The sequence below is a fragment of the Podarcis pityusensis genome, assembly GCF_964106645.2.
Source record: "Podarcis pityusensis genome assembly, chromosome: 8".
NCBI lineage: Eukaryota > Metazoa > Chordata > Lepidosauria > Squamata > Lacertidae > Podarcis > Podarcis pityusensis.
The window spans coordinates 11,907,892-11,929,738 of NC_138033.1; the positions used below are offsets into that span (position 1 = coordinate 11,907,892).

The following is a 21,847-nucleotide window of genomic DNA, read 5'->3' on the forward strand; positions in this document are numbered from 1 at the left end:
TGTGATTGCAAGTTGCTGAGTAAAGCATGTTCCATTTGTCCCAAACTATTTTACAAGACCTCACACAAGTTGGAGAGAGAGGGTTATGGGAGGAGAAATAATATGCTGAGCATCATCTTACATTCATGTAGACCAGTGTTTCCCAACATTGGTTCTCCAGCTGTTTTCAGACTACAGTTCCCAACATCCCTGACCGCTGGTCTTGCTAGCTAGGGATGACGGGAGTTGTAGTCCAAAAACAGCTCGAGGCCCAAGGTTGGGAAACACTGATGTAGACAAAAACAGGAGCCTCCTCATTACACTGCTTAACTCAATCTAGTGCAGGCTTCCTCAAACTCAGCCTCTGGGTGTTTTTGGCCTACAACTCCCATGATCCCTAGCTAGCAGGACCAGTGGTCAGGGATGATGGGAACTGTAGTCTCAAAAAACATCTTGTAGGGCTGAGTTTGAGGAAGCCTGGTCTAGTGCCTTCCAGACATTTTGGACTACAAATCCCATCATGCTTAGCCAGTGTACGTGCAGTTCAAAGCAGACGAAGTGCACTAGATTGGGGAGAGCTCGCCGAATGCACTTTGAGTTTCTATTAAGTGACCAGCCCTAACAATTGCATTTATACTGTACTTCTCAGTAGATTGCATTACAGTTGGGATCAACACTCTGGGGAAGAGGTTTGCAATGTACTGTTTGCTCTGCCCTTAACCCAGGACTAGGTGGGGTGTGTTGCTTCAAACTGGATGGGGGACCCATTTGTTGAGATTCCTGCATTGTAGGGGGTGGGACTAGATGACCCTGGGAGGATCCCTTCCAACTTTGTGAACACTATTTTTAGTCAATACAGCAACGGGGATTATACAAGGAGCTAGTTGAATTGGAGCATTAAAAATGTCAAGCCATTTCCTGCTCTGCCACCTTTGATAAGGCTCATTGAGGTGGTTTGTGTGTGTGCAGATGTACGTAGCTGGGGCAACAGTGGCCTCTATGCAGAGTACAAGTTTTGAAGGTTGGACGTTTCATTATTGTTTTTATATGTGCCAGAAGCTGCCCAGGGTGGCTGGGGAAACCCAGCCAGAAGGGCGAGGTATAAATAATAAAATGAATTATTACAAAGACCAGCACAGTACCATGCGCCAGAGCCAAAACAGACCAAAAGCTAGTTTGCCCCAGCAGGAAAACAGCCGCGGTCGTACAACCACAGAAAGCCGGCTGCAGGTCGGTTTCTTAACGCTGCAGCCACTGCACCATCCTGCTCGCCCTTTGCCCAGGGTGAACGCGTTGACTGCCGATTTTGCATGATGTACAGCCTCCGCCTCTGACCTATATGCAGACACAGGGGATGGTGGTGTTTTTACAAGGACTTAATTTCCAAGAGAGGCCTTTTATGGCTCCGGTTCTGGAAGAAGTGGTAAGAAGCCGTGCCCGTCCGTGGCTTGGCTTGGTTTATATCCCCCCTGGGTCCCATGGAGAACACTGGTGATAAAAGGGGGAGGGGGGAACCCCAGCGCCGCACGCTCCAAACAGCCACCGTTGCAAGATTTTGTTATTTTTTATTTTGATGAAAGGAAGTGCCGGATAGGGGGACATTTAAACTGCGTGCTGCAGAGACAAGCATGATATACACTCACTCCTCTTTACAACCCCCCCCCCCCCGCGTGTTAGCATGCAAATAATAGCGAGGAACAACTGAAATTCCAAGGCACATCTTGCCGCTTCCTAGTCTCGGAACTAGCACAGAGCTCAAACAAGAAGGCTCTGCGCGTTTTGGTGCAGGACTGCAGCAGAGGCCAAGGAAGGCACAGAAAGAAAGGACCCCAAGGAACCCTGAGCGGGGGTTACGTTTTGAAGCAAGGAGCGGAACCCCCCTCCCTCCCCCAAAGTGGGAGAACGCCTCAACAATCGCTACAGGAACAAAGTGACTACTAATTATTTCGCCCTGCTCTTTGCAGTGTCAGGCAGAAATCCAGAGTCTGCTGCGGAAAGAGAGAAAGAAACAGCAATGGCAGGTGCCCCCAAGACTCCAGGATGAGAGCTCTCAGAAGGAAGAAATGAGGGGAGCCCCTCTTTGCTGCCAGGGGATTCTAGAAAGCGTTTAAACTTAGCTTAATATTATATTACATATATAATTTATACCCTGCCTTTCCTCATCAAGGAGCCCAGGAAGTTCCTGTCCTGGATAGGATCTTTAAAAAAATTTCAGCCACACTCTTGTGCCGGTTTTCCTTCTTGGCAAGCGAAACAGTCTGTGGGGAACTAGGGGGCAAGTTCTGGCTTTGAGGGGCCAAGTTTATTTGTTTTTAAATCCCGCAGGGCACAGACCTTCTGCAGTGGCGCTGAGCCTAACTCTCGCCAATCGACCGAAAGCAAAACCGCTTTCCGAGGTGGCATGCGTCCCTCTGAACCGGAAGGGGCCAACACTTGTGAGGACAAGCAAAAGGTCGAAAAGCAGTCCGCTGGCAGAAAAGAACATCTCAACCTCTACAAGGGGAGAACTTCAGGCAAAGAGCAAGTAACCCAGAAAGGGAGGGGGGATTCATACACACTTCAGCATCACCATCGCCCCTTACATTTTTGGTCTCGATAGCTCCAACCTCCCTCCTTCCAAAAATACACCAAACTCAATGACTGCCCCAAACATATACACAAAAACAACCGCTGTACATTGTTAGCATCCCCACCATCCCATAGTTTCCGAAGAAGCTGGATCTTGAAAGTGACAAAAGAAAGGAGGGAGATCCATTTCACCCTGGGAGAAAAGAAAAGAAAAGAGCTGAGGATGTTGTGAAATCTTACGACTGCGGGCTGAGCCACAGCATTGGCACCGTTCCACCCCACTTTGAGTGGCACCTCCCATCTCCAATGGAACGCAGCAACCAACTGCAGGCAAATAGGGCATTCTCCCTTAGAGGGCCACATGGGGCTCGCACACACTTTCCTTTGTGCCCTGCTTAGAAAGCACACAGGCCCAAGCGGTTTCCCTCTCGCCTCACTCCTTCCCGAGGGAAAACCCGCTCTTTAGCGACTGATCGGAACAAACAGCAATCCAAGGGAAATCTGAACTGCCAATTGTTCTGACTGAGCACTAAAGAGTGGTTTTCCCCCAGGGGAAAAGAAGCAGGACAAAAAGAAGTGTGGGTTAAACCCAGGGCTTCTTTTGTGATGGTGTTTCTTTTATGACCAGTACAAATTAGCGGCTTCTCTTTCTTGCAGTCCACAGTAGCCATTTTATGCTGGGACCTACAACATTTCTATCAAGGTAAAAATACTGGCACCTCTTTTTCTTTTAACCCCCCCCCCATAAAAAAAAATAGCTCTGGTCCTGCCACTTACACAAGGCTTGAGAATGAAAACAGTCAATGACAGCCATGTGTTGCTCTAGACCTCTTCCCCCATGTCTACGGTGACTCCCCTAATTTTGAGCAGTCCTTCATTACATCTCCGGTTCTCCTATTATTCTGGATCTGTTTCTTCAGCTGCATCCAGCCAGCTGCTTAAATATTTAAACCAGAGCTGGAGGGTAAGGAAAAGTACCCCAAGGAAGTGATATTTTAAGTAGCAACGTGGTAAGTGAGTGCACGTCTTTTAAGATAAAGTCGCTGTTACGGATTGGGCTGCTTGCAGCATCCATCTTAGTACGAGCAGCTGCATGAGGTGAAGGTTTCTGTATATTTTAACGGTTCTACAGAAATGGGGGGGGGGATTTCTGGCAAGTGCCGCTTATCACACAAGGGTGAAGCAGTCCTTGTGTGAGGCAAGCTGAGGCGAGCACCTCAGGAGGCAGATTTGGGGCAGTGGAGAGGGAGAAAGAACAGGGCACGATCCGCTATATCTGTCTGCCCAGGCTATACTCAGGAGGACAGGCCTGAGATGTTTTAACTGCCTGAGACGAACAACAAGGTGTCTTCCCACTGCCAAGTACAGAACTAACTGGACTGGAAACTGAACTTTACTTCAGTGCTGACAACTGGATGGTGTCCTCTTATCACACCTCAGGGCAGGAGGGTAGCTTAGTGGGTCAAGGGTGGGGGTGTTGTGTGGCACACAAAGCTCCGACCCCTTGCTGCTGCCTCACCTCCCAGCAGCTGCTGCCCCATGTGGCTGCCTCACCCTAATGGTGGGGCCGGCCAACTGGTCTTTAAATTGGAGATTAGGGTATAAATGCAATTCCCAAACCAATATGCGAAGCGAATGTCTCCACATTTTTGACGCAGTTGACTTCAACGCTCCCCAAAGGCACACATGAAGAGTTAAGCCTACACAAATATATATATCCAGAGGAATAATATTGAAAATGCATATGAATTTCATGTGGGCTTTTTTTTTTAAAAAAGTGTTCTAGCAGAAATGGGGAAAAAAAGGAAATTCAAGATGGGGGGGGGGGGGGGGCGAGGAACGACGAGAAACCAAACTAGGCCGATTCAGCCATTCCTACTTCACCCTTGCCTGAAACCTGTGCCTGCATTACCCTCCTGTGTCCACAAGGGGGAGCATTTGCACAGCTGTTACTTTCGGATGCCAGGACAGATTGCCCTTGATAAATGACCAAGAGGCCGACTGCTGCAAATATTCTCAGGAGAATCCCAGATTTTGCGCTGCTTTCTAGATCCCCTACGGAATTTCGAACTGAGGAGTCATCGAAAACAGGCAAACACCTGCCCCTCCAGGACTTGGACCTTTGCATTAAAGGAAGGGAATGGACAGGAAAGGGGATGGCGTCAGACATCCTTTGCACTTCTGCTGACCTGTGTCTTCTTTATTACATCACCAGGGGATGCGTATCTCCAACGGAGGAAGGCACAGACTCCAGGCTGCCTTTGTAGATTGGGGTACGCTGGCCGGAGTCTTCCCTGGAAAGAGAATGGTGGACAGTAGCATTCGGGTTTCATTTTCTCCAGCACTTGATAAGAGTGCAAAACGTTTTCTTCTTTTTTTCTTTTTTTAAAAAAGAAATTAAGCTGCCATAGAGTGACACAAAAGTCCAGTGGAGGAGGTTCATTTTTCAGGCTCATTCTACACGTACAGGTTTGTCCGTATGTGTATATTAATGGAACCAATTAATCACAAGAGGCCCCGAGGAAGGAAGAATTAAATCTCCACTGTTTGGGCTGCAACTGGATTATCTGCACAGCCAGGAAGAGAGGAAGATGCTTGAGCTGTCCTTTCTCAACCCGAGGGCCACATTTCCTTCCTCCTGGGGGGGCCGCACACCAGAGATGGGTGGGGCCAAAGGCAAAAGTGGGTGGAACTACAAAGGTAAAAGCTCCCCTTTCATAGCGTGTAAAGGTTCCATACACACAAACCCCTCTCTGTGCTCTATATAGAGGCAAGCAAGAGGTGTTATCAGAAATCGAGCACACATTCCATCCAGGCACGAATACTTGGGGTGCAAATATTTGAGGGAGCCTGGGGAGAAGGATCTGGCTAAGGAGATGGAAAACCCTAGGTACCAGAGAGAGAGAGAGAGATGGCTGGTTGGCTGCTACATTTGACCCTCTCAGCCTGATCTGTTCCCTGCTCCTGCTTTAACAGTGAAGTAACACCCCATCCCCGGGACACGGGTGATGCTGTGGGTTAAACAACAGAGCCTAGGACTTGCCGATCAGAAGGTCGGCGGTTTGAATCCCTGCGACGGGGTGAGCTCCCGTTGCTCGGTCCCTGCTCCTGCCAACCTAGCAGTTCGAAAGCATGTCAAATGCAAGTAGATAAATAGGTACCGCTCCGGCGGGAAGGTAAACGGCGTTTCCGCGCGCTGCTCTGGTTCGCCAGAAGTGGCTTAGTCATGCTGGCCACATGACCTGGAAGCTGTACGCCGGCTCCCTCGGCCAATAAAGCGAGATGAGCGCCGCAACCCCAGAGTCAGCCACGACTGGACCTAATGGTCAGGGGTCCCTTTAACACCCCACCCACCCATTGCAACAGGGTTACAGCAGACCATTAAGCTCCCCCAGCAATACAACCCCGCAAAGTACTCACAGGCCGGCTTTCTTCTTGGCAGCTGCCCGATGCCGGGGGATCAGGAAGGCAAAGACCAAGATCACCAGCAGTAGCAGCACTGCAGGCAATGCCACAGCCAGGGCCAGCATTGGGGTGCTAAGGGACAGCACAGACTCTGCAGGGAACAAGGTGGACACGACAAAGGCAAGCCAGGTCAGCACCTTCAGCGAAGGGTGCAAGAAGAGGCCTGCTGGATCAGGCCAGTGGTTCTTGGTAGTGAATCAGGTGCTTGTGGCAAAGTGGTAAGCAGGACTCGGGGCATTCGCCCTCCTCTCCTGCAGTTGCCAGAGGCTGGCATTCAGAAGCACTGCTGCCTCTGACCAGCAACCCTTGAGAAAAGGGGGACAGGGAAGCTGTGGTCGTCTGGATGGGGGTGGACTCCAATTCCCATCAGCCCTAGCCAGCAAGGTAAACAGTCAGGGATGAGGGGACTTGTAGTAGTAGTAAGCATCATCACCAAGGTTGCTGTTTTTTTAGCAGGAACTCAGGGGAACTGAGTTCCTGTACCTTTTAAAAATTAAATAATGATTTTTTTTTGTCTGGAGGCTGGAATGCCTACACCCAATGCTTGAGCCAAAAAAAATCAATCATCACATAAAGTTGTGGCCCTTTCTAATCCTGATCATTGACTGCTTGAGTTTATTAATCACATGTTACATTTAGCCACTGCCTGGGGCGGGGTGTGTGGCACTGTGACTGGGACCCCAACAAACAAACAAACTTCTTGGTGAGTTTCCCCCCAGAAAAAAACTAACAACAACAACAATAATAATGTCCACCTGGACATTATTCTGCCCATGCCTTTGAACCTGCTTTTGCAGGTTGCTGACATGTGTGGACTCCTCTTAGAAACCACACTTTTCGTGTCTCTGTGTTGGGGAAACTAGCTACAGCTGCAAACATGGAGGCTCGGTTTATTTCTGTGGCTTAGCAGCTACCAATGGTCCTGTTAGCAGACATGCCTTTGCCCATGCCCTGTGCATATTGACTGGGACGAAGCCCCCTTGAACCGAGCGGGGCTTTCCTTTCCTACAGATGCATTTGGGACTGGGCTATGGTTGTATCAGTTCGTGATGCTACTGGATTAGTAAAGGGAGAATTCCTGCATTTCAGGAATTTCCATGCCCTTCCCGCTCTGCAATTCTATGATTCTTTGAGAAAGAGGACTTGGGGGGTAAAGACTGAAGACGGTCCCTGACGAGGGAGGTGCCAGCTGCCTTCAGGAAGGAAGTGGGAGGCACAGCCCAGGGTGGTGGGGTGCCTGGGGTTCACCCTCCGAAACGTGGGCTCAGGGAGGGCTCAGTGGGTGAAAGCGAAGGATTGTTCTCACCGAGGGTGAATCCGCGCTCGCTCCCCTCCACGTACAGACGGATCGACTTGCTCTTGGTCAACTGGGGCAAGGTGGGGTGTTGCGCCCGGCAAGTGTAGGTCCCGGCTTGCTCCCGGTTCACCTTGGAAATTGTCAAGTCACTGGAGACCAGAACCCAGTCGTCTCCCTGCAAGAGGGGGTGCAGGGAAGGGGGGGGGAAACCCTGTTAAAATTATGAGCACTTTTTTAAAGATCCAAGCCTCCAGCCATTTGCAAACTCAGCACTGAACTAGGCACGGCAAGAGAAGCAGATGCTAAACAGTAAAAACCTAAATCCTAGTCGAGTGCAATAGGTTTATAAAGTTATACCATTTAAACAAAACAACAAAAAACAGAAAGATTAACCTGCCTATCAGTTATTGCAGTATCTTTACATTCGTTGACACACACCCTTTAACAACACTGGGAACACCCGAGTCAAATACTGCCTGCACTCGTCCCCCACCCCCTCGTCCGCAATTAAATTTCCAGAAATTAGTGTGTGTTTTTTACTTTGAGGGTGTGTGTAATAGTTATAGGGGCTGGGGTATCCCTGAGGAGCCAGGCGTCCTAGTAGAACGGGGGCAGAGAATGACGACGTAGAAGTTTGGGTTGCAGTCCATGCTAGTCCTACTCAGAGTAGACCCACTGAAAACAATGGACGTGACTAACTTTAGGCCCAGCCTGAGTAGGATTTAACTGAGACAGCCCTTTTGTCTTTCTAAGAAGGAGTGTATCCTTCCCCTTCAGCTCCCCTCAGCACAAAATGTCTGCTTACTGGACTCGCCCCCCCCCCCAAATCGCAAAGTGAGGGGGGAAATGTTGGCCGAGCACATTTGGGGATCCATCTTCGAATCCCCAAATATGTACGACCCACACTTTTCTCCTCACCTTGTGATTTTGGGGGGTGAGTCCTGTTAACGAAGAGCAGGACAGCCTGTTATGACGATGAGGTAAACACAGGCTTCCTGGATCTGTGTTTTACCTCACAACGCTAACATGGGCACAAGGCCAAGGGGGAGCTGAGGTGGCTATGAAGGAGCAAAATTCACAGGTGGAAAGCCACTGTGTTTGGACAAGAAGCCGGTTTCACCTTGAAATGCTCTCCCCTGCGTTCGCACAATGGCTTTAATAGCACTCTCCATCGTCATGTCGAACTATGTGCAAACAAGGCGAGGGCGGAAAAAGACAATGGACTTGGGTTTTTGACAAACATTGCCTCAGCAGCAGTGAATGATGGTGTGTGTGGGGGGGTGCAGATTCCAGGAAATGCCCTGTTTGTGAAGAAAAGGGGCAAACATTTGACGTATGTGTTGGAGAGTTGGGGCTGGGGGGGGTCCCTTCCTTCCCTGTGGGGCGAAAATCTCATTGGACTGCCTTGGAATGAAAGAGTGGGTAGGTTCTTCAGAGCACAGAGGGGTCAGGATATTGCAAGCCCACTTTTAGTGGGGGGAAACGACTCCTTTCTCCAGGGTTGCTAAGTAGCCACACTGTTTGCCTAGGACAAAACCCAACAGGGTGCATCAACCTATGTGTGTGTGTGTGTGTGTATTTTAAAACTATATTCTCCAATAGAAGGGGTAGGTGTGCCATTTCAGCTGCCTCCCTTTTCAGGATTAGTTCTAGTGTAGCTCTGAGTCCTAATCAAGCATTTTAAGGGAACATGCGAGGGCTTAAACCCAGAAGGGGAACATGTGTCCTTGCACATGCTTCATGCATCCGTTTCTCCCTGTTCTTTCTGGACAGGTCTGGCTGCATCCCCCCCCCCCATCATACTTTTAAAACACATGGATCCCTCCCAGAGAATCCTGGGAACCGTAGTTCACTCAAAGTGCTGGGAACTGTAGCTCTGGGAAGGGGGGCAAACTACGCCTTCTCATGATTCCTTGGGGGAAGCTACGTGCTTTAAAGGCCTGGGTGCAAAAGCAGCTTCTGACAGGCCACCTAGATGCGTGCAGCTGGCAATTGCCCTCCCCCACTCAGAAATCGTAATTGCCAGCCTTTAATCTTAAAAAAAAAAAAGTTTACAGCATTTGCAAAACCTGAGATATGAGGCAAAATATTCAGGCGCTTTTCTCCCCAGTTTTTGGGTGAGAAACTAGCTTGCTCCCAACATTCAGTGTTTTACTTTGGCCTCCGCTGGAAAAATCCCCCATAAACACCCATGGGTTGGGGGTGGAGTTGGTGCACCCCACATGTGCCCAGGCACTCCCCTCCCCTACATTAAGCCCCCACCCTGCCCCAACCACATATTCTTGGCTAGGCCTCCTCTTGGATCCCAATAGGAGCAGCCAAGGGTTGAAGGGGCCACAGAGTTGTAGAGCTGAGGGTAATCTAGCCCGCCCACCCCAATGCAGGAATCTCAACGCGCAGTCGCCCATCCAATCTGAAACCATACCGGAGCCTGCTTAGCTTAGCAAAGGTGCTGGCAGCTTCGCCACCGCGCCGCTCTCCACCTGGCAACCAGCCCTGTGCTATTTTTCTTACGTGTTGCAACATATCTTTTATAACATAAGTAACTGGTCTGCGGGCCGCTGGGCCTTGGCAGAGATAGATTCCCTGGCCCTGCTCTAAAGATCTAAAGGTCTTCTCACCTCTCGGGTCCATTCGTAGAGCGGGGGCTTTGAAGCGCCTGCAGAGCACCGAAGGTGCAAGTCGCTGCCTTCAAGCATCGTGACAGAATCTCCTACTGTCCCACACCAGGTGTTTGTACGAGCAAGGAGGATGCTGTGCAGGTCTGGAGCAGGTGAGAGGTTATAATAATAATAGTAATAGTAATCATCATCATCACCATCAACATCATCATCATCATCATAATGCCACCCCTGGGTTTTTGTCCCCTAGATCCTATTGCTGCTGTGTAAACAAGTAACCTGCATTGATTGATTGGTTTAAACCGTTAAACATTTTTTAAAAGTTAATATATGTTGTGGTCTTTGAATGAAGGGTAGAACACAGATTTAACAAAATGAATAAACATTCAACAAAATAAATAACAAATATCAGGGCTAATATTGACACATTATTGATATTTTATCGTTGTTGTTGTTGTTGTTAATATTCCATAATCACAATTTCAAAGCATTTGCTATAAATATCTCCAGCCTGACCGGATTCAAGCAACTTTTATATGAAGGCATAAACTTAGGAATTCCAAGCCTGGTTAACCATTTAAATCTTTTGTTTTTCCCTAGCAAAATAATATGAGCAGAAGGAGAGGCTTAAGCAGATGTGCCTTTCTTTCTTTCTTTCTTTCTTTCTTTCTTTCTTTCTTTGTCCCTTCTCTCTCTCTCTCCTTCCTTTCTTGATGTTTTTAGTAGGTGGTGCTGTGGGTTAAACCACAGAGCCTTGGACTTGCCGATCAGAAGGTTGGCGGTTCGAATCCTTGCGACGGGGTGAGCTCCCATTGCTCGGTCCCTGCTCCTGCTAACCTAGCAGTTTGAAAGCACGTCAAAGTGCAAGTAGATAAATAGGTACCACTCCGGCGGGAAGGTAAACGGCATTTCCGTGCACTGCTCTGGTTTCGCAAGAAGCAGCTTTGTCATGCTGGCCACATGACCCGGAAGCTGTACGCCGGCTCCCTTGGCCAATAAAGCGAGATGAGCGCCGCAACCCCAGAGTCGGCCACGACTGGACCTAATGGTCAGGGGTCCCTTTACCTTTTTAACCCCTTCTTTACTGAGTTTTAGGTGCAAGTTATGCAAAACGAGAGTTTGTGCTGATTGAGCTTTGCTGATAGAATCTACGTATAAAAACTCTGTATATGCCAACGTGGCATTAAACAAACAAACAAACACTACCAGGGCAGCAGCATACAAGTACAAAGTAATCATGAAAGTGAGTAGCTAAATCAAAATGCTATAAAACAGTTGTGTACGGTAGGTTTTAGGTCCACTATAACTTCCTATGACTCCTGCCCAGTTCAATCCTTCGAATTTCTCTTTAGCAAGGGTGCTGCTAATGAAGCCTTGCAAAACTACATTTCCCAGGATTCCCTGGGAAGAAGGTGATGCTTGTTTGTTGTTGTTGTTGTTTTAAAAAAGTCTGCTGCAGGGATACGCTCCAGAGAGATGTTTTAGATTGTGAGAGACAACTTTTAAAAGGCTTCCCCATTCCATTAAAAGCTGTGACGGCCCATGCAGAAAATGCCTGAAGGTTTGATCTTCAGTATGTGCTGTCATTTGATGACAGGTCATGCGTGCCCGGAAATACAGAACGTGGGTAATGAGCCGCTGCCTTTACTGTTCCGTTGGGACCAAAGTTTGTAGAATTTGCAATCCTGCACACATATGCACCAGTCTGTGGTTAAATCAAGCAGGCACAGAGCACCAGCACAGACTCTCGCTGTGGCACAAGGGTATCGCAGTAAGCCAAAGTTCGGGAACCTGTGGCACTCCAGATGTGGTTGGGCTCATCACCTCTCATCCTTACTGACCACGCCGGATGGGGCTGATTTTATTCAGAGAGGATTTCCGTACCACTTAATCATCAAAAGCTCTTCAGTGGTTTGCATAAAACATGCATGAGGATTGCCAATAAAAACTAGATATTTAAAAACAAGCTGGCTTAATTAATTTCTGTATTTAAGATCAGCAGTTTTAAAAATATGCACGGTTGAAATAAAATCAGCGTATTAAAATACACACCAAATCTACATGTCTGGAGGCGCTCAATTCAGCAAAACGTTGGCAGGCGCCAAAAGCAGCTCAACGAAGTCACCTGCCCGATATCAATGGGCAGGGAGTCCCAAAGTGCCACCACACTGAGGGATCAGCTCCTTGCAAGTGCAGAACATCATGTGGCACTTGTAAATGTGTCAGTTCCACAGATCAAAGTAGTTGAGTGGGCTTTATACGGGGGGCAAGTAATCTGATGGGGGATTGGAGTTCAGCAATACTGGTCCAACTTGCACTGGCTACCAATTAGTTTCCAGGCAAAATCAAAGTGCTGGTTCTGACCTATAAAGCCTTAAATGGCTCAGGACTGCAATACCCCAAGGACCACCTCTCTCCATATGAACCTACCCGGACCCAGAGATCATCCTCTGAGGCCCTTCTTCGTGTGCCTCTTCCTCGAGAAGTCCAGAGGGTGGCACCACGAGAATGGGCCTTTTCTGTGGTGGCTCCCCATTTGTGGAGTGCTCTTCCCAGGGAGGCTGAGACGGGTGCCTTCATAATACACTTTTAGGCGCCAGGCAAAAGCGTTCCTCTTCAACCAGGCCTTGGGCTGATTGACATCTAATGCCCCTTTAAAATGTGTTGTTTTCATTGTCATTTTTATGATGTATTTTATGTTTTTTTATATTGTGGTTTTATGTTTTGAACTGCCCTGAGATCCACAGGTATAGGGCGGTATACAAATTTAATAAGCAATAATAAAATAACAACAACATCTGTGATGTAGGAGGAGGAGGAGGAGGAGAAGAAGAATAAGAAGAAGAAAAGTTTTGAAATATTTTATGGGCTCAGGATGCTGTCAAAAGAGGGCTGAGCATTTCCTGTGTCCTGAGGAGAGTGCAGGTGGCGTTCATATTCTAAATGTGTGTTGACAAGTTGCATGTGCTCAGGATAAATTAGAAAGCACTCTGTTGGTGCTCAGGAGTGCTCTTCTTTATTACTCTTCCATAAAGAAAGGCCATGGCCACAGCTGGGAGGTGTGTGGCTAAGGGAGCGAGGGCAGGGCTGGCATCAACAGTCCCTGCAAGAGGTTACACTCCTGCCAGTTACCTACAAATTGCCAAAGGCCAGTTGCAAAGGCAGCCCCGCTAATCCTCCCCACCTGCTATTTCTCCATCACCCACTAGGAGCCAGAGGAAGGAAGAAACTTTCCCACGTACATTCCATCTGCAGGTCCAGCTCATTGGAGACAGAGGCATTGTTGGTGCCGTTGGAGCTGGCGCAGCGGTAAGGTCCAGCGTGCCAAGATTTCAGTCCACTGATGGCAAGTTGGAGGCGGCCGTCACCGTAGCTGACGCTGACGTCGTAAAACCAGCAGCGCATCTCGCTGGCTTTGTCGAGGGAGATCCAGGAGTGGAGCCACTGCAACAGGGAGAGGAATGTCTCGCATTAGTCAACGCCCTTTGCAAGATGGCGCTACCCGAAATGCCAACTGGCGGTGGCACAGGTCCCCTTCTGAGCACCACGCCACTCAAGCCACACCGACATGGGCTTCAATGCACTCTGGGGCCATTCAGTGAACGTTAAGGCATTTTGGTTGGAGACCTGACCATTGTTAAGCGTTGCGTTTGGAGTCTAGGGTGGCACACGGCAATCGGAGCAGCTGCACCGCGGTTGAGCGAGGAAGCAAAGGGAGCCAAAAATAATGTTCCTTTAGTTGGCCTTTAGTTGTCAGGAGCTTGTCCTACACTCGAGCAGGACCCTGGCAGAGACACATGCCCAACTGGCATGTTCTCTCCCTCCTGGTCGATCATTCGGGAGCTTCAAAAGCTTTCTTCAGCCTGAACATCACAGCGACCGATGCCAACAGACATCAGCACACTTAGGGATCCGCAGAGTCTTTGCAGCTTGCGTAACAGACCTCAGCAACTCAGCATTTTGGCTAATCTACTTTATTTACATATAAACACACGGAGCACTGCAACATGGCTCCCTCTCTCTCTAGCATCAGACAGCAAAGAGAAAAAACAAAGGACTATAGTCCCACTTCACGGAACACAGTAACACAAACATCCTGTCTCCGTCACTTCCCACTCTGTGGAGTCAAAACATACACCGTCATGTGATAGACAATAATCCCATGACTGCAATCACGGAGCAGGAATTCTAACAGTGTTCCTGCCATGTATGTCGAGTCTGTGGCCTTCTAGATCATGTTAGACTCCAGCTCCCATCAGCCCCAGCCAGTGTTGCCAACAGGCAGTCAGGAAATAAGAGAGTTGTCATCCCACAGCATCTAGAGGACTAAAAGCTCCCAATCCCTGCTCTAATTGCTGCCATCTTGACTCCCAGCAGCTGCAGGAGAATGGTTCTACATCCTGGAAACAGTGCCCCCTAGTGGCCACTTGGTGGCCTTGATTATTGTTTTCCCCAGACACTCCCTAATCCTGAGCTGTGGCCTCCCCATTTCTCCCATCTCCTCCCAGTCCTGCTTAGAGCAGCCTCCCATTCCCTCTCCAGTCAACAAAACACCTGTCCTAAAATACCTCCTCCAGAACTCTTCATTCAAGTCTACATGTGAGCAGCTTGGGTTTAGCAAAGCCTTTCTTTAAAGACCTTTCCTCCTCATGAACAGCATGTTCACACAACAAACCTGTTTCACTATAGGGGCTGCGAACCAAGAGACTTGAGTGGGCTGGGCAGAGGAGAACCGTCGTTCAAAGAGCAGCATGGATTCTGGGACAAGTGATTATCAGCCGCACTGCAAATGTACAATTTCTCAAGTTCTGTGAGGGATGTTGCTACAACGAAACTGGGTCCAGACCAATTCTGAAATATACTTGTCCATGCTATCCCACATGGTTCTTATCCTACCAAATCCTTACTAGTAAGGCTGCCCACACCACACATTCAAACCACAAGCCCTCAAAAAACACCACCACCAAAATCCTGGGAACTGTAGTTTGGTAAGGGTTCAGTACCACAAGGGGTAAACTATTGTTCTCGGGAATCTTTGCAGGGATGGGAAACGTGCTTCAAATGTATAGTGTGTGCTCAGCCTAAGTTACCAATCTCTGTCCTTAGCTTGTTCTTGCCTGAGTCAGAGATGGGCAGCTGTCACATTTGGGGCAATTCTTTGGGGTTGGGGGTAGAGTAGACATTGGCAGACGGTAGGGCTGGAGCCTAATGTGGGCTGGAGCCCAGTGTAGGTGACATCAGAGCAGAAGATAAGTGGGGCCATCCCTTTGTCTCGCTTCCTTTCTGTCGCCCTTTTCTCTCTCTATCTCTCTGCCATTCCCCACCCGCAATTTACATTCTACCCACCACATGAAGTTAGGCTGAGAGTTACCTGAAACTTGCCCACCTGAGGCCTAGCAAAAGGGCCCTGCCCACATAAGAACCACCAAACTGTAGAATTGGAAGGGACCTCGAGGGTCTAATCCATCCCCCTGCATTGCAGGAATATTTTGCCCTGCATGGGGCTCAAACCCACAACTCAGAGATGAAGAGTCCCCTGCTCTACCGACTGAGCTATCTAGGATGTTGCCTTTTATACTGGTCTTGCCGCGGTTGTGCCCCAAAGAATCCTGGGAATTTTAGCTGAGTAGTACTGAGAATTATCAGATCAGGATCATTATCCCTGCATTGCAGGGGGTTGGACTAGATGACCCATGGGACCCCTTCCAACTCTACGCTTCTAGGATAGCTAATACAACCCCACTCCCAGATTCCCTGAGAAAAAGGCCTGGCTGTTACAAAGTCCAAAAGTGGGGGTGTTGCAGAATGGAGTTCTGCTGCTCAGGAGCCTGTCTGCTACATTCCAGTATTATAATTTCTTTTTCTCTATCTCTATCTCCAGCCGCAAGTGAGTCAGCATTCGGCAGCCGCAGCACAGAGCATGCTCAGCCTCCCTTGCGCTGCCCTGGGATTTCCCCATCTCCTGCCCTAGGCTTTTTCAAAACAACAACGTTCCACTTCTGCAAACCTTGCAGCCACTCGTCCTACTTGCATCGTTCCTCCGCTGTGCGTGGATGGGGCCCACTTTGGATGCTGAACTTAGGAAATAACTGTGGATGCCCTCTGGGTGCTGCCCATTGTCCTATTTGCAACCAAGTGTTCTGCAACCGCAGCACAGCGCCCCCTGTTGAGCAAGCCACCCATCTCCCTCCTCGCTGCTTTGTCTTGCAATTACATCTGTAAGTTTATCCTGACCTTGCTGTATTTCTGGAAAGTGAATCCGCTCATCTCCTCTCCTTCATTGCCCAGGCACTCCAGAGTCACGTTCCCGCCCTCAAGGACAGGACCCTCCTGGTCGCTACGAAGGACGATGGAGACCTCTGGAATTATAAAAGAGGGGATGGCATGAGACAGAGGCCGCCACCCACACTCTGAGCCAAGGGTCCCCCAGGCTCGTTGGCTAGATCAGCTCCAGCACCCACTTCTTATTTCTCACCTTCTACTTTTTTATTTTTTTAAAAAAGTATACGGCCCTACCACATAGGTCTCAGGGTGGTTCACAACACAAAATTACAAAACAAAACAAAATACGTGTCAAAAATAAGAACGGAAACGAACCAATAGTCCTCTGTTCCGCAGCACGTTTAAAAGGGCATCAGATGTCAATCAGCCACAGGCCGGGTTGAAGAGGAACATTTTCGCCTGGTGCCTAAATGTGTATAATGAAGGCATCAGGCAAACCACCCCGGGGAGAGCATTTCATAAACGGGGAGCCACTGCAGAAAAGCCCCTTACTTGTGTTGACACTCTCCGGACCTTTCGTGGATAAGGCACATGAAGAATTATGTTATGTAATCCTTGTACATTTTGGGATGGCGAATCTAAGTCTAGGCTTCCCCCAAAGAATCCTGGGAACAGTAGTTGATTGTGGGTCTGAGAGGGTATCCTAAAGACTTTCAGTCCCTGCAACAAACTACAGTTCCCAAGTTCCTTTGAGGTGGGGGAGCATAAGAGTGATTTAAATGTATGGTGTGGACTTCCTTCTGTATCATCCTTCCTCCTCTCTTAAGGTGGGAAGGAGAGGCTTTTCCTTCTGTCTCACCCAGGGTCGTAGTGCGTCTGGATACAAGGGGTGAGAGGGAGATTATGGAACTCCTTGCCCCATGAAGTTTGGTCAGCTCCTTTCTTGGTTTCTTTGTTGCTAAAGGTCATTTTTCATTCTATTTTTGTTCTGCACTGAAAACCTTTTTGTGTCCTTCATTTTGGTTGGGGAGGGATTATGGGTTTGTTCTGGTCTTTATTATGTGCTTTCGTTTTGTATTTCTGTGCTTTGAACCACCCTGAGATCTTTGGCTGAAGGGTGGTGTACAAATTTAAAATCATCATTATCATCATTATGATGAAACTAACATTTAAATGTATTGAGCAGCCTCAATTGGTGATTTTCTGCTTGTTTTTCTGCTTAGGTTTTTAACTGTCAACACTTTGCCCCTAAGAAACTTCACGCTTGAGATATATACTGAAACTGAAACCTTTAAATGTCTTAAGCAGCCTTGATTGGTGCTTTCAGTTAGGAAGGAAAATGTTTATTTATATATATGCAAACATTTCTACACCTCTGTGTCCCTTTTGCCAAACCATATCTTTATTATTTATTTATTGCATTTCTGTCCCACTCTCTTTCTCAAAGGAGCTCACAGTGGCATACATGTTTCTCCCCGTTCTCCTCTAATGTCCACAATAACCCTGTGAGATAGGTTAGCCTGAGAGGCAGCTAGGGACTGACCCAAGGACGCCCAGTGAGCTTCATGGCCGGGTGGGCATTTGAATACCTGGTCTCTCCCAAATCCTAGTTCGACACTCTAACCACTACACCACACTGCCTCCTAATCTTACTGATTGCAGAGGCTCAACCTCAGAACTTGTCCCATAGGCCCTTGACACTACTCCGGGGGCAAAACAAGCATGCACAGAGCACCTTCTGTTAAAAGATGTGGTCACAGCTTGCGGCTAAGAAGGCATTTTGAAAGCAAAAGGTTGCAGGTATCTCAAAAGTCGGGCAGTGAGAGAAGAAGACCCCTGTAGAAACTGTGGACATAATACTGAGACAGACAGACAGATGGCCTGACTCTGCAAACACTTCCTAGATCTGTTCTCCAAGAACCCAAAGCCAGCCCACACATGTCTACAAGCACCCAGGCAGGCCTGAGACCGAAAATCTCTTTCAGTAATATTTAGCATTTGCATCCAGTTGTAGTCTTTACAACAATTCTGCAAGAAAGGTGACCTCCAAATTTCTAGAGAGGGTGGCTACAGTAGGTGGGACAGACTGGCTTGTCAAACGCAGTCAAAAGAGTTTATGGGTATATAAATAATACAATAATAATACTTATTATTAAGATTCAAGTGGACCTTTCTGAGTTGTAACACAATCTGCATACACACCACACCTCTAAAACACACTCAAAGAATATTTCCCCTGCCTGCCACCACAACAAAATCCTGGGAATGGTAGTTTGCACCTTCCAGAACTACAATTCCCAGCACCCTTAACAAATGACGTTTCCCAGGGTTCTTCAGGGGGAATAGCGCTTTGAATGTGCTTTAAAGGTATGCTGTGTGTGTTAAGTCTCCTGGCCACTACACCGGAGATTTCCAAACTGTGCGTCGTGACGCATTAGTGTGTCGGCTGCAGTGTGTAGGTGACCATACAGCTGGCTCAACAAAACACTTCTTGTTCATCTTCTCGCCATCCTTTCATTAATTACAAACTCTGTTTTTGATGCCGATTCTGGGGTGGACTGGCTCTTCCCTTGCCTCACAAGATCTCCCAGCCCAACTGGTCTTACCACACAGAAGCCGAACTAAAGCTTCGTGAGAGTGGGAAAGAAGATTGCCAGCTCTTTCTTACAAGGCCTTCGGCAACAATGTGAAATGCAGAAATCGAGCCAGAAAAGCTTCCAGGCGCTCGCTATTTCCATGCTGGATTTGGTTACCCACCGGCAAATTCAGGTTGTACAACTTAAAATGAGATTAGTGCTCTTGTGCAACAAGTCCAGTTTCCCAAAACTGCAGTGTGGAAAAACACTTGCAGAGCGAATGCTCAAATAACAGGAAGCAATCAAAAGGTTTTGCCTGCAAAATGTCAAGCTGCTACATATGTGTCCATCTCACTCAGCGCTGCCCACTCTGACTGGCAGCAGCTCTCTGGGGTCTGAAGCAGACATGTACAACCCATCTACTGCTCTCTGATCCTTTTAAATGGGAGATTCCGGGGATTAACACCCCCCCCCGACCTTCTGCATGCCAAGCACCCGCCCTACCACCCTGGCCTCCCAAAGCAAAGGGGCAGGAGGAGCACGGGGCAGTTTTAAAAAGTGGGCCAGCGAAGTGAATTCCGCACCGGCTCCTTGTTTTCGAGAGTGTTGTGCCATTCGACTCACCTGCCTGGCTGGTGCGCAGGGTCACGGCCAGGCCAGCCGCCACCAGCCAGAAGAGCTTCTGTTGAAACTGCGCCATCATCGCCCTGCTGCCTGCTTGCCTTCTGTTTTGGGTAATGAGAAAGTTCCCTCCTCCGTTTCCTGGTTCGCCCTTAGAGAAAAAAGAAGCGAGAAAGCCACCGCGTTAGCAGCCTCGCACCCGCGCGTGGGAAACCGGCCGTGCTTAACAGAAGAAGGAAGTGGGGCGCTCTGGCTGCGACCCCGAAACAAACCGTCTCCCCAACCTCTGCTTCCCCTGCGCACCAACCTTTCTCTTCCTCTCTCTCTCTGTGTCTCTCCCCCCACGAGACCGAGAGGCGTCTCTGTACTTGTTTGCCCGCGCCAAAGGGGTGGGGGAAGAAGTTAATAACAAACTAAACCGGAGCGGCCAGTTGAGGAACTGAAGACGCAGCTCCGTCGACGCGCACGCACAGAGAGCCGTCGGGGTGTATAGAAGTTCAAGCACCAAAGGCACAAAGAAAGTGCGACGGGAAAGGGGGCGGGGGGGGGGCAAGGGGCGGGGATGAGGTAGAGAAGGCAGCCGGGAAGTGAAAGGTAGCGGGGCAGGGCGCCCTGCGTCTCTCTCTGCCCCAGCACCAACTCACCCGCCGGCGAAGCTGGTCTGCTGGCGCGTCTCTAACCGAAGGCGCAATTCTAAATTCTAAGTTCTTGCAGACGCGGGGGAAGATAGTCGCGCCACCAGAGCGCAAAGGCGGCTGCGGTGGGTGAAAGTTCCCTCTCCTACTCTTGCGGCCAACCGCAACTTTCGCAGCCGGCCGACAGGAGAAGGAGCTGAATCTTAGGGTCAGGCATGATGGGTCTGAGAATTTGGGGAGCCCCACACGCGCGCGCACACACCAGGAGAGTCCGATGGTGCCAGCCGTAACCAGATCGGGCGGCTGTTCTCCGCATGGGAAATTACGGAGTGGTGGGGGTACGACGCAAGGTCTACGACTTCTTGTAACTGCAGGCTGTTAATTTTTTTGCAGTCTATAATAATTCCCCTGATGGGCTGGGCCTGTTGGAGATGGAGTGGGAGGACACGCTTCGGAACCGAACCCTCGTAACAAATTGCTTTGTTTGCCCGTTTAACTTTCGCAGACGCAGCGTTCGCATAGCAGAGCAAGCAGATAGGCCCGGAATGCCCTCCTCCAGGAAAGGGCAGGGGGTCTGATTATGACAGCCCCTCTCAAGAAAACTGGGCAAAGAGCGGTGAGATAAACAGAGCAGAATAAATTTGCGTGGTGGGGGGCAGAATCTGTGATCGTATCTCAAGGCTTGAGATGTTGAGATCTTGGCAGGAGTCAGACCCCTGAAGCGATGTGAAGATCGGGTTTCTCCACCTGGGGAATTTCCACTTGGACCTTTGGCCTCGCTTGCCGCAGGGAAGCTGCTGAAGTTTTTGCGCAACCTGACTCTTCGTGCACGCACATCACACAAAGGTTTTCCCCTCAAGTGTTTCTTTGCTTTGGGGAACAAAGTCCGCAGCTGTGCAGAAATGAAAGTAAAACCGGCCCCAGCCTCGCACAACAAAAACTTTCAGAGCCGACATTTCCTTCCCAACCTTTACAGGACTCTTGCATTTTTGCCAGCAGCCGGACCTTGGTGCGATTTTTTCTCTCATACTGAACACTGGACGAGCCAAAACAGTCTTCAGGGGAACGAACGATTTTTCTTTCTTTCTTTTTTTAAGCATTAGGTACTGTACTCGGGAACAGATGCCCTGTGTTTCACATGTTCATTTTACAGAAATGCGTTCCCCTCCATCATAAGCGCAACAAGGGAGTCGTGTTCTAGAAAGTAATGTAAGCCCATTGCGACCGAAAAGTCACAAATGGGCTGTGCTTCTGTATTAAACGGAGAGCTCCCCTGATTCTCAGCAGAGTGGTATTGCTGGTACAGTCTGGTCCCTAGTGTCTCTATAGTTAAAGCCCTCTATTGGGGTGGGGAACGTTTTGCAGCCCAAGGGCCATATTCTCTTCTGGGGAACCTTTCCAGGGCCACATGGCAACGGTGGGCAGATCCAGAGACAAAAGAGGAGCGGGTGCACATTTTCCCTTCGTACAATAGACTTAATTTCTACACAAGCTCGCACACCTTCCTCCTTCAAGAGGCACTATCACAGTTCAAGGACACATTCCAGACAGACAAATAGACCCAAGGGGTGAAGCAGGCCAGTGAGGGGTGGGGTCTGGCGGGGAGAAGGGATGCGAGTCACGTGACCTGCAAAGAGTCCTGAGCAAGTCCGGACCAAGATATTTTGGCACCTGATGTGAACCACAAAATGCTTCTCCTCCTCCCCACAAGGGAAGGAGGGAAGATCAAGGGGATAATAAAGGAACAAGGGGGTAATGAAGATCTGCATTGAGATCTTCTGCCCCCGTGGATCCTGCCACCCGAGGCAGTTGCTTCACCTTGCCTCATAAGTGGGCCCTGGTTCCGAGAGCCAAATAGAGAGG

General features: G+C 49.0%; 1 protein-coding gene and 1 long non-coding RNA gene across 3 annotated transcripts; one reads left to right on the forward strand and one right to left on the reverse strand.

Moving 5' to 3' along the window:
- Positions 1 to 1,524: 1,524 nt before the first annotated feature.
- On the reverse strand, positions 1,525 to 19,847 carry LOC308484329 (basal cell adhesion molecule-like). Its single transcript, XM_081019177.1, has 9 exons — positions 19,657 to 19,847; positions 19,353 to 19,500; positions 16,165 to 16,289; positions 13,173 to 13,374; positions 9,931 to 10,073; positions 7,319 to 7,484; positions 5,968 to 6,103; positions 4,737 to 4,841; positions 1,525 to 2,740 (listed from the first exon to the last, which is right to left on the reverse strand). The coding sequence occupies exons 2-8, from the start codon at positions 19,429 to 19,431 to the stop codon at positions 4,751 to 4,753; spliced, it is 942 nt and encodes a 313-aa protein (XP_080875303.1). The 5' UTR covers positions 19,432 to 19,500; positions 19,657 to 19,847; the 3' UTR covers positions 1,525 to 2,740; positions 4,737 to 4,750.
- A 146-nt stretch (positions 19,848 to 19,993) lies between these two features.
- Positions 19,994 to 21,267, forward strand: LOC308484544. Of its 2 annotated transcripts, none has more exons than XR_013989956.1 (2): positions 19,994 to 20,361; positions 20,490 to 21,267. It is a non-coding gene; the product is annotated as an uncharacterized lncRNA (long non-coding RNA). The 2 variants fall into 2 exon arrangements; XR_013989957.1 differs by having other exon boundaries at positions 19,994 to 20,322.
- The last annotated feature ends 580 nt before the right edge of the window (positions 21,268 to 21,847 follow it).